The sequence below is a fragment of the Bombus vosnesenskii genome, unplaced genomic scaffold (assembly GCF_011952255.1).
Source record: "Bombus vosnesenskii isolate JDL3184/JDL3185 unplaced genomic scaffold, Bvos_JDL3184-5_v1.1 scf7180000013264, whole genome shotgun sequence".
In the NCBI taxonomy this organism is placed as follows: Eukaryota; Metazoa; Arthropoda; class Insecta; order Hymenoptera; family Apidae; genus Bombus; species Bombus vosnesenskii.
In genome coordinates, this window is record NW_022882924.1 from 2,306,179 (window position 1) to 2,324,386 (window position 18,208).

General features: G+C 42.1%; 1 protein-coding gene across 10 annotated transcripts in view; it reads left to right on the forward strand.

Annotated features, from left to right (window-relative positions):
- LOC117238618 (dystrophin, isoforms A/C/F/G/H) overlaps positions 1-18,208 on the forward strand; it is a 438,274-nt gene that overhangs the window by 347,103 nt on the left and 72,963 nt on the right. For all 10 annotated transcript variants that reach the window (XM_033503734.1, XM_033503710.1, XM_033503654.1 and 7 more), the window contains one exon: positions 14,508-14,652. In XM_033503734.1, coding sequence (XP_033359625.1) covers positions 14,508-14,652 — 145 coding nt within the window. The remainder of the gene's footprint in view (positions 1-14,507; positions 14,653-18,208) is intronic.

Genomic DNA, 18,208 nt, shown 5'->3' on the forward strand with positions numbered 1-18,208 from the left:
AAAAATCGGCGACTTTTCGTTGCGTTGCGCTCGGCCAGGGACGGATTTCGCGCAAACAAGATACCGGTAGCAGGTAAAATCAATAGCGCCAGCAATTAGTTACCGTGGCACGCACGCGAAAAGGGCAGGAGCTGCATCCGGCAGTCGGATACGCGGACTTTTCGGACTTGTTCAACATCCGGGGCCGCTGCTCTCTCCCTCTGCCTCTCTCATTCTTCTCTTTTTTTATTTTCTATTTTCGAACTTCGTGCACCAAACCGTTCGAATCGACGCTCGAAAAAAACAGTCGACCCGAACTAGTCGAGAATTTGTACGTGAAAATTGGAACCTTTCGGGGAATGACTGGATGAGAAAATTTGTCTGCCGCACGTGCCACCGGTTGACAGAGTCCATTCGTTTGGTCGTGATATAAGATGTTTCTATTCGCTTCTGTCGGCTACTTCGAAGTTGATCGATAACAACTTTTTTGATAAAGTCTCGATGTCATAGGAAATAATAAATCCTCTGTAGCGTTACGAATTACCGACACACTCTGTGTAACTTCGTTTTAACGATTCGGCTATTTTGGTAAACTGAAAGGAGATTTGTAATCAAGACAACGTTGTTTTGTGGTAATTTGTCACGAGTGTGACTCGATATTATGAGACAAGAGATTAGTTCTCTGTTTATCTACCTTGTTCTATGATCAATCGATCATAATTACGTCGTAAATTATTTACAGAAAGTAAATTAGTCAGTCGGGTACAAAGAAATCCGAAACTGTTCGCAACATTCTCCATTAACGTCGTTACCATGAAAGGAGAAAGAACATGTTTACGTATAGTACATTGTAAAATTTGCACATTAGAAGTTCAAAAACACTAAAAAAAAAAAAATCACCGACACGACACGACAAACATCTCTTCATCGAGAATCAGCTGAAATAGTGAAAAACCTCGTTCGCCAAATCCAGGAAGAGAAACAGCGAGATAGAAGAGTATCTTCTGCAAACACGGAAACGCTATGAAACCTGAGAGGCAGCAAAGGAGAGTCACGGTTGTTATTCGAGAACATGAATCGGGAGGAATAATTACAGATACTGAGAGGTTCTCGCGTCCCAGCGCCATTACTCGCGGCGCGATTAGCGCACTCGCGCGTTCACGTATGTCGAGTGTCTAGGCGCCGGCGCGTCGAATCATCGAAACTGACGGAGCACACGAGGAAGAGAACGACGCGAAGCATCGTGCAACGTCGCTTTTACGTTCGTATCTCGCCGTGGAAAAGACTTCAAAGGCCTGTTCACTGCGTTTCTTTTAATGCCGTCTCTACGCGGCAGCTCGTTGCTCGGGAATTGTTCTCGCATGGGAACGTCGCGACTTTTCCAGAAGCTCGACTTCCATCCGTGCCGGAAGCGATCGTTCCAAGCTTCGTTACGAAGCAGTTGTGTTTCGTCTCGATTCCCTTGCAATCAGAGTTTCTCTGCGTTTGTTGGTTCGTCGCATTCTTTCGTACGAACTGCGAGAGAAAGATTGGAAAAAAGAGAACGATGAGTTAGTCGGTTAATGATAAGATCTCGAGGTTCCTTGCTGCTGGTTCAACGATATTTACCGGTGGAAATCGATAACGAAAGATATAGCAAGGTTCGAGTCGCGTAAGCTTCGACGTCTTAAAATTCGATCTTGAAATTTGCGCTTGAATTATCGAACCTGTTGTATTTTACGAGACACTGTCAATCTTTAGTGCGATGGAGAAAACATCGGGAAATATCGTATACTTTAAAACGAACGAGAAAAGATATCAAAAATAAGAATACGTTCCGAGTAACCGATAAAATATTGGTCGTATTCGAATTTAGCTAATTACAAAGCAAATTACGTAGCTTGTTATTTCAAGGAAATTAGTTTGCGAGTATCCCGACTCAAATAGTCACGTGCAGAAAATCAGGACTTTTGAACAGCTTTGTATATTCATATGGAAAAATTGTATCTGTTATGAAAACTTATATCTATTTAGAGAACAATGAACGTTAAAGTTACGCATAACGTGACGCGAGTTTAGAATCTGTGTCCACACTGTGTATTGCATATCGGGGAACAAAAGCGGTGAAAGAACCGACAAAAGAGACTGTCAGGTTGAATTATTAAATCACGTGGCAAACGAACCAGTCTAAAAGCTCGGTCAAAGGGACGCCATTGAATCCTCGACAATTTCGAAAGGCGTACGGTGATGCCGGCGAAAATAGTGGGTCCTGTGATAGCGAAGAGCCGCGATAGTTGATTCGTCGCGCGCGCCAGTTGAACCGGAAGTGACAGGTAGATAATCGCGGATCGTGATGAATCACCAAGCCAGGCCCTTATCAGTCGCCCCCTGTACATCGTCGTTCTTTTCCCGTCGTTTCGCGAACACACCGAAATCTGTCACGTACAGCGCTTTTCCGCTACCAGAACACGGCACCTATTCTCCCTTTCTATTTCTCTCTTTCTCTGTGTGTCGAGCGAATCCGGTCAAATCGAAGTTATTTTTACGTGACGTCGTCGCGAAGACATAGAAAACGTGGCTGGATATCGAGAACGAATGACCAACAGGGAATTTGTTGCGATCGTGTTCGACGGTGTAGACCAGGTGCAAAATGTTGGGAGAATATTTCATTGGAAGTATGACAGATTTATACCATTGGGAGGAAATTATGGTATAGTTCGGTAGATGATTAATGTTACTGGATGATAGAGTTTCGGTCGAGTGATTACAATAGTTTGAAAGTATTAAGCGAGAATGTAGTCGAAGAATTACTAGACAGGTAATCCTTTTCTACTTATTACGATTATGAAATGACAAATTGTGATCGAATATCCTACGATTACTCCAGTCAACAGTATTTAATTATCTTCGTTCTTTGTAATCCTAAAGTAACCAAGAACTGCAAATTCCGCTTCGATCTAAAGAGATTAACTGACAATTAACTAACGCTAAGGAACATTAAGAAATTACTCTATCCCCCTATATCGATTAACGAAAGAATTCAATAATTCCATCGGATCCATCGTCGCGTTATTCGTATCAAGCAAAATTTGAAAAAAGAAAAAAATCATATGGCCCCAAAAATGACTACCTCGCCGATCGAAAACGAAACTATAAAACAAACACTAAATTCTACGCAATATTCACACCATTTGTCCGATACGCGATGAGTTAGACACAGCATTATATTTCATGCTTTAACAGCAATACACCAACAGAATGAAATCAAGCTGTCGCTCAGGTCGAAGCTTCCTTCCTTCCGGTCTGAAAGCAGTCGTAACTCATTACTGGTACTGGGGTAGTACGTGTTTCCAGGGGTGTATCGGATGCACGATAGCGGGCGCCGGCTTAAAGTATGATAAGGTGTGGCTTAGCGTTAATCTCCGGAAGAGCTGTCGGTTTTCCCGCGCGGGCTGCCTCGTTTCTGCCCGCTAAATGCACCTTCCTCCTTGCCTAACCGTATCCGCGTATCCACGACGTCTATATTCCCGGGCATTACGTTCCGTTCAAACCAGATGCGACCCGACCGGCTTACTTAGCCGTTCTCCGTGTCCTTGCCAGCGTCGTTCGACGAGGGACGCTACCCTAAAGCTCTCCGCTTCTCTCCGCCAGGAATCGATAGGAATTTATAGCAGCAGATAGTCGTAAACGTGGATGATCGGATGTGGAAGTGTTTTCGTTTGATCTCGACGAGTATGAGTTATTGAATTACTATGGGTCGCTCTAACGATAATATTATTGCAAGGAAACAGTAAAACAACTTGTATATTTATAAACTATGGTATATTATTACGATCGAAGAGCTTGCCGCAGCAAGACAGCTGTACTTTCCAGTAATTCGAGTAAAAATAAAAATTAACTTAAGATCGATCGAATCTTTTCTACTTTTTCACGCGTGCTATAAATTCGGTAAACTCCTCGACTCTTTGAACTGACTAAAATTCTAATTGTTGTTCTAACTGTTACGCGTATTGAAACTTAGCTCCTATGGCAAACTTAATTATTTCTTGAAACGACGAATCTATTGACAACTGGATGTTTTCGATCTGATATAAATTTCCATTGTGAATCTTGATCGTCCAAATAGGAACAGAATTCATTGGGATTGTGTTTTTATCCGGAAGAACAGTCGGTATCCGGCGGTGTGTACAAGGATTTCCGGGGATTACACTCCGAGGCATACTCTTAGAATTAGATAGAAGCCACGGTTTACTTAGCCAGTTTAGATCCTAACGCGTGTACACGGCTGGCGAAACCTGGGTTTCCTCCGAGCGTCGATTTATTACTCGCGGTTCGAAACCGGCGTCTCCTTAATAAATCTTCTACATTAATTTCGATTTAAACGACTCGTTATTTCAAACAGTACCGTAACTCATCGCCATAGTAGGGGTAGAGTAAGCGTTTAATCGAACTGCCGGCTCGAGTCATTCAGGGGAAAAGCGTTTCGCAGTTCGAACCCAGTGGTAAGCGTTTAATCTGCATAGATTAATTTGATCTGTAATCAAATCTGACCGCCAATGAATTGGGGCCAGTCTCTTCTCGGCCGATGTCGATTTCAAATTATCGGTATACCGTGTTAGACTGGCATTAGTCGAAATTATATTTGTTACGTGGATTATTATATTGAATTATACGCGTTAAGATAACGTGACGTTTCGAAACAATGCGGAATGCTTCTTTGAAGCTCTGTTAAATTTTCTGCCAAAGAAAACCGCTTCAATCGTTGCAACATTAAATAAAAAAGCTGTTTTCGAATGAATAATTCCATCGACACGGATTCCTTTAAACACGAATTTTCGCGATAATCGAACGACCATATTTGTTTACTGGTGACATTCTATGGTTGGGATTCCTGTAACTACGAAACGATCATAATCCTTTGATGATAGACGAACGAGCAGACCCAACGGTTGATAAAATTAAAGGAGGATCGAAAGATTTTTCGCGAAACGTAAAGTTTGTCTAAATGTCCCGGTAAGTTTTCACTAAATAGAGTCGAATTACCATTATCGGATAATTTACGTCACCAATGGTCTAAGATGTTCTAACATGTATATTTATACAAATGTTTCTTTCGTCAGAGCAAAAGTTTGCTAGAATGTGCATCCCCTGACTACCAGTCTGACTAAAAAAAAAAAAAGATCCAAAAAATGTATTGTCAACGAAGCGACACACTTTTGGTTCTATCTTCAAACATCACGAGAAACCAATAGGCCTGTTTCTCAAGCTGAAATTTCCGACGTGCAAAGTGAAGTCTCAGAAACGGAAGGGAACAGGTTTTCGCGGAAACAAAAGGGTCCATTTATAGATGATTCTCCTGAGGGAAATGGCGGTTCGAGAAACGACATCCTCTAGATGTATCGATCTCTATATTAGACTGAAGACGTAACAGAAGATCGTACGAACACACCGGATCCCTTTAGGTTTGTACGTGTTTCGTGGACGAAAGACGGTCGACGTCCCTCCGAAGTGACATTTTCACGCGTAGTCGCGTTGAAGGCGATTATCTCGAAATATGTTTCGCTCGGTTAGTCCATGAAAAGAATCTGATATCGGTACGTACGAAGAAACGATGTCTGGCTGCGTGTCTTCGACTCTTGAAAATGCGCGGGCGCGGCTTTAAAGGAAACGCAACGAGGTAGTCGCGTTGATAAAAAATGAAAGAATGGGTCTGCCTGGAGGTGAGATCTCGATGGTTCAAAGGGAGATCTGAAATGAGTTTCTCTCGGAACAAAGGATCCATTCGCGTTATCGGAGTCACTGCAATGTTTGGTCACTGGGTCGTCGCAATCTTAAGATTTTTAATTCAATATTTAAAACGCGTGGTGTAGAGAAAACAAAGAAGACGGATGTCTGCCAGCAAAGGGATTGCGTTTCTTTCTGCCACGCCTTTTTTCTTTTCTTACGATGCTTCGAGTCGAACGTAAAATTGCCACCGTGATCGAATCTCGTACACAATTTTTGCCATAGATACGTCTATTGTTGTATAAGTGGCGAAAACTTTTCACATCTTTTCTGTTTCTTGTAGTTACGTGTTTATTCAGATACGTTAACCCGAGACGATTATTATAAGCTACTTACAAATCAATGAAAAGTTTAATTGGTATGTTGAATTTGAACTTGGAATAAAGAAGCAGTAACATTGTCGAAACATTGAACGAGATTTTACAACTTTCTTCTAATATCAGTGTATGACAGTTTTGGCATAATACGTAACAAATTCGATATATGTATTAACGATCGACCGCGATTCTCAGATTATCGTGAAGCAAACAAGCCAGATTAAGCCATTCCAGACGGTGAATCTTCATTATGAAGACAATAATAGGATTCTGCGCGACTGATTAACCATTCCACAGAAATTAATCGCTTCGATTATCGAATTATCCATTGGGTCTATAAAACGGGGATAAAAAAAAGTCTGGAAAAATACGGCTGAATCGGCCATCAGAGCGCGGCCTGAGCGCATTAATCGTTCGATTAAACGACTTTCAATAAATTATTCGGATTATAAATACGGCAGGCGCGCGTCGACATGAAGCGGTATCCCACGGCGTGATCGGTCGATTATCGATCCGGTACAGTCGGATACAAATCAACATGACCGATGACGATTGGGAAAAGGCGAATTAGCGGTGTCGCGTTAAACGTAGACAGAGAAAGGATGTTGGTAAACAGAGATATTTGCGTCCTCGTTAGAAAAGCGCGCAAGCTCGCCCGAACGAATTCTATCAGCCTTCTATCGGCATCGCTCTCAGTTGATCGATCCCTGTGGCTATGATATAATCGATACTACGCCACTAATGCTGGCTATCCGGTCAGAGAACGCACTTGAAGGCGAAATATCGGCCCAGGTGTACAGGCTAATGAGAGTCGGACTCGGACGATTAATCGTGAGAGCCTGTGTTGACTTTCGATTTGGTTTGTCGATGCTGCAAGCTATTTGGTCTTTGATGGTACATACGGAGAATAATACTCGTCGTTTGATTTTCTTGATACGAAGAATCGAAAGTCGGGGGATTTTTTAAACCGTGGAATTCATTCGTCCAATCTTCCATTTTGATTATTACCATGTGATACTCGATCATGGAAATTACCAATCTATGATTCTTCTTTTTTTGTAGATAAAAGGCTCCTATTTATTTCTAATATTAACAGAGATGCGTGATTTCGAGGAAGATTCGTACATCTATATATATATATATATTCGTTTCACTGACAGTGTTTGAGGAAAGTTAGATCGTGGGAAGCCCATAGTTTGTGAATGAAATGAATTGAAAGCTTATCGAGTCACGTTGAACCTAAAACAAAGTCTGGAACAGACATACACTGTACTAATAATTCTATTGGTTCGCTGCAGGGTATATCGAGCACAAATGAAACCAATATACTCTGTCTGATTTATGATAACAATAGTATTGTTTTTCGTTGTTAAGATAACTTAATCTTACACAAACAGATAAATATCCTTGGTGAAATTTTCAAGATATTTCAATATTTGACTCTTCTAATCTTTTTTACGAACGCTATTCTATACAGTTTTACCTTCGCCAATTAATCGCGGTACAAAAATTGTTGCAACATTTCAATCGACGGAAAAGCTCGTAACCCTATTGCCGAGATTTCACTCGTTCAAAACCACTTAGCTTTTATCTAACGATACAATGCATCAAATATAATGCAGTAATTTCATCCACTTACCGTATAACAACATAATTCTACCATTTTCAGAAAATCTTCGATCGAGTCATCCTTCTATTCATTTTTCTAACACGCGTGTCCAAACATAATTTTAACACACAGTCTCGTATTTTGACGATATAGCGATTTAACGTAAACGTCTGTCAACAATACCATCGCGATGCTATTATTCGTAACCATTTGTTTCTTGTAACCCTAAACATTTAATTCTGCTTGTATCGTAATTTTATTAATCTTTCGATCTTTAACCCCTTAACCTACGATTTACGTTCGAGAATTTTGGGCCGAAAATGTAAACAAGCTATTATATATTATATTATATATTATATTTGGCTCGATCATCGTACTACGGGCTATGCCCGTAGTCGTAGGTTAAGGGGTTAAATCGTATCTCCGGGCTATGTATGTTGAAGTAACTCGTACACAATAATTTGGAGATGCGATTACTTAATTTTATTCCGTATTCTATATTTTACTACAAATTGATCCTTCTCAGGCAAGTTCCATTCGTGTTCAAACCTTAGACAATCTCTTCGGTAAAAATAAACGTATTTTTCGTGAAATTTGTATCATCAAAATCATTCTATTCATTGCGATACGTTGAAGAGGAATATTCTAAAATTAAGTGCTCCAACTGAAATCCGATCCAAACCATTGCGATCGCTTACTATCCAACGTTACCAATTGTAGTTTAATTTAAGAAATGGATTAATTTAAATGAAAAATTCCAGTTGCGGTGTATTTTCACGACAGCCTTTCCGAGTTAAACGATTTCGAAATCCCATTTATCAGCGGAATCTAACCCACCTTATTTGCTTTGGATATTTACGACAATTTGCAGAGAAGGCCAGTTATTAAATCGAAAAGCCGCGTAAAGCGACCGGATTTCGGCACAGGGGCAACTTTATCGGGCGTATAACGCCGCACACCATAAAACGGCATGATTGTGCCGCCATTAGGATGGTCGTAGACCGTGCTAGCAGCTGATAGGCGGCACGAGGGTTAATTTTATTTAAAGTTCGCTCGATGGTGTCTGTTAAACCGACCCCTCGATCGCGTTTCAGCCTCTCTTTTCGGTATCGGCGGATCGACGATCATAAGAAACTACCTGCTGCGCGGGAAAACTTGGCAAGAAATAAAGTTAGCTTATCCGATACGCGAACTGTGAAATTGGAAAAATTGTAGGTATCGCGGTTAGCGATTAAATAGAACGCCACGGGGTGGCCCGTGTAAATATAAATTTTAAAGCTCGGGATAAAAAGTCGCTGTCGACCATGGCTTCACGTTGTACGTTATATTTGACGAATTAATGGAACGATGACGGCCGATCAAAAAACCGTCCGCTATTTTTCCTACGACGAAAATTATGAAATCGTAGTTACGAGTCGCGATTTATATTGTTTATTATTCCGGGCAATGAATTGTGATTTACGAGTGGACAAATTTTAGTGAAATTCAATGGCTATAAAAAGAGAATACTTTGAAGAGGGAAATATTCTTAGGGGTAGGTGACGAAGCGCGTAATAACCGATTGTTCGCGTTCGTTCTAAACTTACGATACGTTAAGTACAGTCTGTATAAAACTTTTGTCTATCACGATTTATTGTAAATGCATTTACCGTATAAAAAGAAATATCGTCTCGACGTATTTATTATTCATATTCTTAACATTATCGATCCTGACTAAACAATTCAATCGAACGCTATACTTGCAACTAAATTTTCTTGCAAATACAGCGTGTTCTCGCTGAATCAGAAGCGAAATCCGATATCATAGGACAAGAGGTTAATTCAAAGGGAGAACATTTCCCAGACAGAAGACATTCTCAAAGAAGCAAGCTTCGAGAGAACGAAATCTTGTGGTCGACGCAAAGATCCGGCGTACGTAAGAGAGCGATCAGCGCGTCTAAAGGAAGTTCGCATGTGGTGGTCTGTAGAGTTACCGGAAGCGATGGTTGGCGGAAGGATCGCGGAACTGGTACGCGTACAGTCGCATTGTTGTTGTTTATCGCGAAAGTTTGGATCGGTTTTGCGCGCTGGCGATGGTGGCAGTGGGTCGACCTTGCTCAGATTGGAATTGTGCCGGTAAATTGTTCCCCGGAGTTGAATTATAACGCTCCGCCCGTTCGCGGCAATTCCATTTGCCGACTTTATTGCGTTAACCGGTAGAACGGGTACGAGACCACGAGGAGTCTCGATGGAAAACGCCAAGGAAGAACCAGCAGCGACGAGGTGATAGATCAAAAGGCTTTGTCGAGCGGACCTCAACCCCTCTTTCAACGTCTCTTCCACCTCTCTGCGAGAAGAGTCGATTACTGGGACGTCTGCACGCCGCGATCTGTCAATGGGTTCGTGAGATCGCGCTGGCAAACCCTCTCTTTCCCTAAGTGTAAAGCACGAGATGATTTCGATAGCAGGGTGAAACGTACGGGCAAGAATTCTGGATAAAAATTGAAAGAAAGTTGAGAGCAAATAGAAGGAAGGAAATTGTAAATTGAAATTTATCTCTTGGAAATGAACTCCCGGTGACTATAGTATAAATCTTGCATCAAAAGAAATAGATGGAAGATACTTGTGTTGAATCTTTATATTCAATCATCTTATCGTGTATTCAACCGTAATACTCGCCATTGTCCGTCTGTCTTATCTAAGTTAAGAGTTGTTGCACGCTTTGTGCGAGACTTAATTCTTTCCCTTTTTAATTTATTACTACCGTTATCTGAACGCTGAACTCGCCTTAAAAGTTCGATTCAAACTGGAAGCGATACAGCGAAAGAGTCTCTTTGTGCGATTCTGAAATCTCCGTTAACTCATAATCCCCATTGTAGCCGTAAATTATACCGAAATCTCGTTAATTTCCGCAGGTGTTTGGAAAACATCGTAAACGAGTTTGCTCGTTTCGCGGGGTATTCCAAGCTTCTTCGAACTCGATTGCATTCGAGTACTTCTATGAATTCTTAAATTCTTCCACTCGATCCCAGTTACGAATCTTAATGAAGATATGCTTCTTCTCAGATCTCAAAAGCCACGTTGAGTTTCTTGTAATCTGATTTTATACATATACAAGAAATAATACGAGAAACCAATTACGTTGGAAAACTGAATATAATACGCTTTTACGGGGAACATGCACGATCGTACAGTATAGTTGCATTTATGGAGAAATTATGCTCAAAGGCGGTGCTCGATTGAAGCTTGAACCATTTTTATTCCTAGAAGGTTCGTACGCTATTGCTTCTTAACGTCCTTTCATATATTCAAAGCGAAAGTATAGCTCCCAAGACAGTTATTAATAACTATCCATCAAAGAATCTCGAAGTATCTTCGACGGTGCATCGATTTCACCTTTCAACTCCTGTTCTTCTTTCATCAATCCGCGAGTTAGCTCTCCGTTAAATCGTAACGAGGATGAACATTATCCTCTCTCGCAAAAACATGACGCAGAGATTTAGGAAGAACGAGTGCGACAAAATTTTTTTTTAATGGGATTCGTTAATGCGACGGATTAGCTGTGACGCTTCCCACGGCAAGTTTTCGAAAAAAGGCAAAGAGAGAGAAAGAGAGAGAGAGAGAAAATACAGAGAGAAGGGAGAGAAAAAAATGAAAATTCAGCGGCCTTGATGGTGGAAGCCGGCTTATCTGAAATCGGTTTGATGGCTGTGCCCGTGCCCCTTCATGGGCATTTTGTTGCCATCCGTTTCGTCGTTTTAATTATTCCGAATGTCCGCTCGCGCGCAAAATCGAGCCGTAATCAAAAGTTCCGTGCTCTGTACCGCGTTATCGCTCGAAGTTCCCCAATCCAATCCGACTCTTTATCCTCGCCGTGTCCCACTCGCCACTCTCTTTTCTACATTTCTAGACTACGTCGATACTTTTCACGTTTTCATCTAACGCAATCTGAAAATTTGTCAGGAAATTGTTTTTCATTCCAGGAAATTTAAATCGTAGCGATTCGTAGCATGGACAACGAGGAAATTTGATTAACACGTTCACTGCCTGATGAAATTGCGTCTTGCGCACGATAATAAATAAAATGCTGCGCTTGTTTCAACGCGTTCTAATAAACGCGTATATTTTAATAAACGGACGAAACTATTTAAGCGCTTCGTGGTGATTTTAACGCATCGTCACTCTAATATTAAAGGCGAAATTACGAATGTAGCGGATTTTTTAATTTCGGTCTCCGGGATATTGAACGTGTTGAAAAATTAAATTAGACCCACTGTTTCAAGTTTCGAGTTTCCCAAGGCAAATATCACGGAAATATCAAAAAATTGATTGATTCCTTGCGATCAACGAAAATGATAGAGATGGTTCCCGATATGAGAAAAACGTTGGTCGTGACGATATCGTCGATATTTCGCCTGGAATCGAACTGAAAGTAAATTATCGCGCGAATACGATGGTCCCTTGAAAGAATTCTGTTCGCTTGGAGCAGAATAGAAAACGTTTTCTTGTCGGGTTGCTGTTCGCTGGCAGAATTTCTTAGTGATTTATGTTACATTAGGTCGGTACGTCGCGGAGATCGAGTAAAAGGAGTGTATTCAACGTATATCTATGGAACACGGCCTCTGCTCTGGTATTCGTGGACCTATCCAATTGAAATGCGATCGCACGAACATGAAGTATACCGTCTACGTTAAAGGTCCCTTCTGTTCGTGTCAGTCGCAAGACGACCGCGCAAATGGACGTTCTCCAAGAACTATTTTTCGTGACTGCAATGTTCTAATGCAAACACGGATTACGTTGATGTTCCATTAACCCGAAAAAGTCTGTGCTCTCCCCCTCCCCTCTTCCTTCCTCTTTCCATACCGGTCTTACTTGCATTCTGTGGTAATCAAGCAGCACCGAACTTGAAGCAATTAATCGTTGAGCGACAGCGTCGGTTAAACAGCCGACATCGTTCGGTATCGATCCAGCGCACGGCTATTTGTTTCCGGTGGGAGGATCATCCGAGGAAAATCAGCACGTCGGTTTTTGCAAATCCGTGCTGTTTCAGACGATCGTTCGATCAAGCGAACGATGGCGCGGTTAGTTTGTTTAGATAGGATCAGGAAATGGGATAGTTTAATATCCGAGTGATCGATGAAATCTTTCGAGTCTCTTCAATTATCTTGGTAAAGTTTGGATAGGTAATAATCTGTAGGATTATAAAGGATGCTGAAATTTCTTACCGCCCATCTTCAGTTCTGTCTAACCGACTCAGTTGTTCGTCCAATGATTACCGGTGATTTCAAGCCGACTTAGCTTAACCGATCAAACAAGAAACCTCTTTGTCTACGACACAAATCCCATCAGCGTGATATCGATAAAGACGAAACTCCATCTCGAGGCTTCTGAAAGGAATGAAACCGCTGTCGAGAAACTAAAACCATCGATCTCGGAATAATGGCTTGTTTTCAACGGGAGTCCTGTTCAACGTCAAGATAAATTCGCATCGGTCAAATTTCTGTTCGGCATCGGTCTTGCCCGAGCTGAGAAAAGGGGAAACACACAGACCAACTATCCTTCTTACAGGTATTCACCATAGTCCGGACGATATATCCCGGTTTCCTTATCTCGCGAGAGAAGAAGGCACAATACCTTTCGACGTGGTACATATTTCTAAAGATATATATATATACATATAGAGACGGTATGGTCGGATCGGCGGAAGTATACAGCTACGTCGCGGAATTCCGCAGGACTTTCATCGACGTTACAATAACTGCAATATATCCGGCCGCGGGTCTGTTCCTTCGCGATACCAGACGACGGGTCCGCGGCTTTCGTGGATGAAAAGGAGGGTTGTGCGCGACTGGGATGGGAAGACAGGAGTTGGTTGTTAAGGGTGTGAGAGACTGCTCCAGTCGACGACGGTACAACAATGGCGGAATATAAATCTAAATCCCGAGCGCCATCTTTCCTGCCCTGCCCTTGCCAGCTACCTCTCATCCTTCGATCTTTCCTCCCTTTCAATCCCTTCTATTTCTTCCATTCTTCTTCTTATTCATTCCAGTTGCCTATTTTGTCCATCCCTTACGTTCCGTCAACTACAATAACCGCCTCGCGTTATTTCTCACTTCTTTCTTACTTCTTCCTACGCTTCTTCTTCTTCTTCTTCTTCGTTTTCTTACTGGCATATACTTACGTTAACGTTCATTTCTCTTCCTGTCTTACTGCACTGCAACTTTTTCGATTTGATAAGTTTCCGCGATCGCTTTGTTCTCGCTAAATTTGCCTCGAGTATTTCTTATTTTTCATTGTTTCCCTTACGTCTCGGATAAAGCGGACAGGTATCTTAACCTCTCTTTTGAGCGTTCGTTTATTTTATCCCGCTTTGTGCGTTACGTTTAATTGCGTTCTTCCTATTGTTCTTAGGTTTCCTTTCTCGAGCGACGTTTTCACAATTTTCTTCGTTTCTTCTTTTCGTTCATTGTTCTACCTGTTTTCGGTTTCATAGTTCACCTTGAATATCTTCCCCTCCCATCAAGCACCGCTTTTCTTGCGCTCCACCCACGCAGACGTCCCTCTCCTTCCCATTCATCACCGACCTCTTTCATTTTCTCGCTTTCTTTCACTTTCTCCGGAGAATAAATACTTCTTTACCCTGTGACGCGTCTCTACTCACACCTTATCAGTATTTACGGCCAGACATGTGCTTCCTTCGCGTCGTTCTCGCAGCTGGTGCATTAGTTACGCACAGCCTACCCTGATGGACACCTCCCTGCGGGATTCACTGTGTTTTTCACATTGGAAGTTTCGGTTTTAATATCCAGACATTTTTATGCGTCGCAATTGTAACGTTTCTCTCCTCGTTGTTGTTGCAGAAATCGATTAGAAAGCAATACGGAACACTGGAACGCTCTTCTATTGTCTTTGCGTGAACTCATCGAATGGGTGATCAGAAAAGACACCGAACTTACTGGTTTGGGACCTGTCTGTGGAGACGTGGCCGCGTTGCAGAAGCAAGAAGTAAGTATTTTACAATTGTTACTCTTTCATATTACGGAACTATCCATTGTGCCTAAATTATCATCGAGAAACTTGGGATTATTATGGACCATATCGTACGAGTTTCGTAGCGTCAGTTCCAATCTTAAGAATCTTACATTTATATCATTTTTCTTGGTTAACGTTGCGTATCGTATACCAAAATATACACACAGATGATTGTTATCAACAGTTTCTACAATTTCTATAAATTCTAATCACGATTTATCTGGACAATAATGACAAGTATCCGCATTATCATTTTAATGACCTGTAATAACGAAAATCTGAAACTCGCTACTCAAATCAAGTCCTACTGATTACAAAAGCAATAAATTTAAAGTTCGGATTGCCGAACCCCTTAGATATGACGTATCCCTTAAGAATCTTCTACCTTGTTTCGTTTCTGATAAAAAAAGGAATTCCGATTAAAACATAACTCGGTCAGTACCTGTAAGCTGTATCAAGATCGAGCTGTATATTCCCGGCGGGTTTCAAAGTATTAATATATAGTATCCAAGTATACCTTGAAATCCACCTTGAGCCGGAAGCCCATCTTGAGCCGGAAGCGATCTTGTCGAGGCAAATAGGCTCGTGTACCTTGAAACGTGCCCCGTAACCTACTGGAATGGACTGGATTACACGAAAATGACGCAATTAGGGTCGCGCTGTGTGCGTGGACACCAACAAGCAAGGGGGGCACGCGTCGTCGACCGTAAGGGGTTCGGACGTGGAGGAGGAGGAGGAGGAGATGGCGAGAGCACGAACCACCCCCGGCGGCCCAGTTTCCACGCACAAAGACGGACTAGCTCGGACTAATCCAGATTAGAACGTGCATGTTACCGAGCTGCGAGTGTACAGGGATGATAAGGTGCATGTACCGCGATCCCGCTCACGAACAGTCATCGACGGACGACACCTGCGCCCCTACTTATCGCGAGCCGAAGCCCTAATCGGCCGGATATTAATCTGGAACAAGAGTTTCGAGACTCGTGGAACGCGTGGCGGGCGTTTTCAATCCGTTGAATATCCGGGTTTAACGAGGTCGGTCGATTACGGGGGCGAATAAATAAGCTCGATCCCCGAGACAGTATCGATTGAAAGCCGCGAACGGGTGACTGCTAATTACCGTAGGCGATAAAGTAAGTCGCGATGGATCGTTTAACAGGCTGGTTTCCGGGGGCAATTTCAACCGTTGGAATCGAGATGAGGGATCCCACGATGCTACTGATTGATGAGCGTGTATTTTGAGATTGATGCGGGGAAGATACGGTTGTTGCACGAGGCTTGCAAGCAGCTGGATCCGGCGATATTAGCCTGCAAATGATTATCTCCATAGGTTTTCCCTCGTAACTTGCTACCTCGACGATCAAACGTGATGTAATTTAAATCATCGGATTTTTTATCATCTTTTTACTCTTCGTGTTTTTCTTTTTTTTTTTTTTTCGAGGGATACGTAACATCAATAGAGAGACCTTTCATAAGCGTACCAGCATAAGGTATCGTTAAAACAGTAGCCACGTAACAAAGAATTCTATGCATGTGAACACCAACGTTCTCAACCGTCATCCGAACGATTTCAAAGCGTAATGTATTCCACGCGAATATCGGTTAGTTCGGTCTATACATAGGGACGACAAACGGAGGGTTAGAGGAAAAAGATCGCAGCATACTGGTGGTACAAACAATAAGCGAGTTTCAGGGATACGCGATACACCGATGTCGCATTTGCTATGCATGAAATTCAAAAAAGATCGGTACACAGGACTATGTATCTTCGTATAGCGAGAGTTAAAGACTTAAAGTTAGGAATATCGTATTTTAAGCTTCAAATTTGCAAGTTTTCGCAAATCTCGTATTTCGTATTTCAAAGATCAAATAATTTTAAATTTAAAGTCGGTTTGTTATCATGTCGTTGAGATATTTTAAATATCGTCGTTTAAAGCATCGTTCGTAGACTCGTTGGTTCAAATGCTCTTTTTTAAATGTCTTCAACGCCGATCGACGTCATTATCGACGCAGCGATATACAGCTGCCACGCGTGCACTATCTGTACACACCGTGCGACGTTCGAAATACCAAAATGCCACTCCAGCAGTTGTTGCGCTGTGAAACGAGGAAATTTCATTGTGTGCCGCGCTCGGGTGTAATTGTTTGTCAGGCTGTTTGCGAGTAGAATCGAAGTACTCGTTTCGTTCATCGATTTCAGTTTCAGTCGATGTCGATTTCCAGCGTACCATTTTTTTTTTTTTTTTTTTTTCGATCTTCAGAAATCGGCTTAATGCTTGCAAGATGCGTCGAACTGTCGAAAATCGTCGAGTTTCGCGAGACTCGAGTATTTCACGGGCAGCAACGCGTAATTTTAAGTCGCAAACTAACGCTACCGCGAGAAGACCCAAGGGAGACGCAAATGCAGCCGACTAATGACCGTGCCAGGAGTAAATAGAACGAGAACTCTCCGTTACCGGATAGTAGTTTAACAATACAGTGGGCAACGTAATGCCGGAATTTCCGTGATATGGCTTCGCGGATGTCGTTCTAATTCGCACACAAATAATTGCGCATAAACGAACGACGCGACGCAATAATTTATGGAAATTATGAGGCGTCACCTGGCGCCACGGCTTTATGTAAGACTGTGGCCTCACAGATACCTCGTTTTCATTGCAATATGGTTTATAGAACGCAGAGCACGCTGTTTTAGTAGAAATAGCGATAGACTGACGTGTAAAAGCACGATTCTCAGTCCTCTCTATGATACTATGATTACATACGTTTTTGAGAATATATATTTATTCACAACTAAGTGAAATTTGAAATAGTTAAGGGTATACTGTGCACAGTCACACATCGGTGGCCATCATCCTGTACTTTGAACCCATTCGCTCTAAAATCTACACTCAGAACCTAGTATCTGGTTCCCTGTACAATATATCTTGCACTATGCACTTCGCGTCGTGAATCCTGAATAATGTACCGTGCACTATGCATTGTGTACTATCCAGAATTCATCATACACTATACTATTCATTGAGTACGACGTATAATACACTATACATTATGCGGCATGAATTAATCAGCACTTACACTCAGCGATTAATTCCCTAAAATCCATCCAAATAAGATTCTTCGATGTTCCATTGCTACCAAATATCCAGTTCGTATCTGAAAATAGCTGAAACGACGAATAACACGTGTGTCGAAGTATCAAATCGACTGAAAATGTCACGCGCTGGTATACGTGTTCGTGAATAGAATTCATTAGACGATCGAGGAACGTGGAATCGATAGCTGTGTGTGGCACGCAACATATCGGCGGCTTGTTTTATCGTACCGTATTCGTGCGTGAAATCGGCGACGACTCGCCTCGAATGGCGCATACGTAAAACGCGGTTTCGTCGTAAACGGATCGTCGTTGTTCGGACGTAACGATCCGGCTCAGAATCGCGCTGCTTAACGCGAAATCGATCGAACACACGACTGGCAAAAAGGAATAGCCGCGACGGGGAACGATTATCGGGCCACGAAACGACGATTA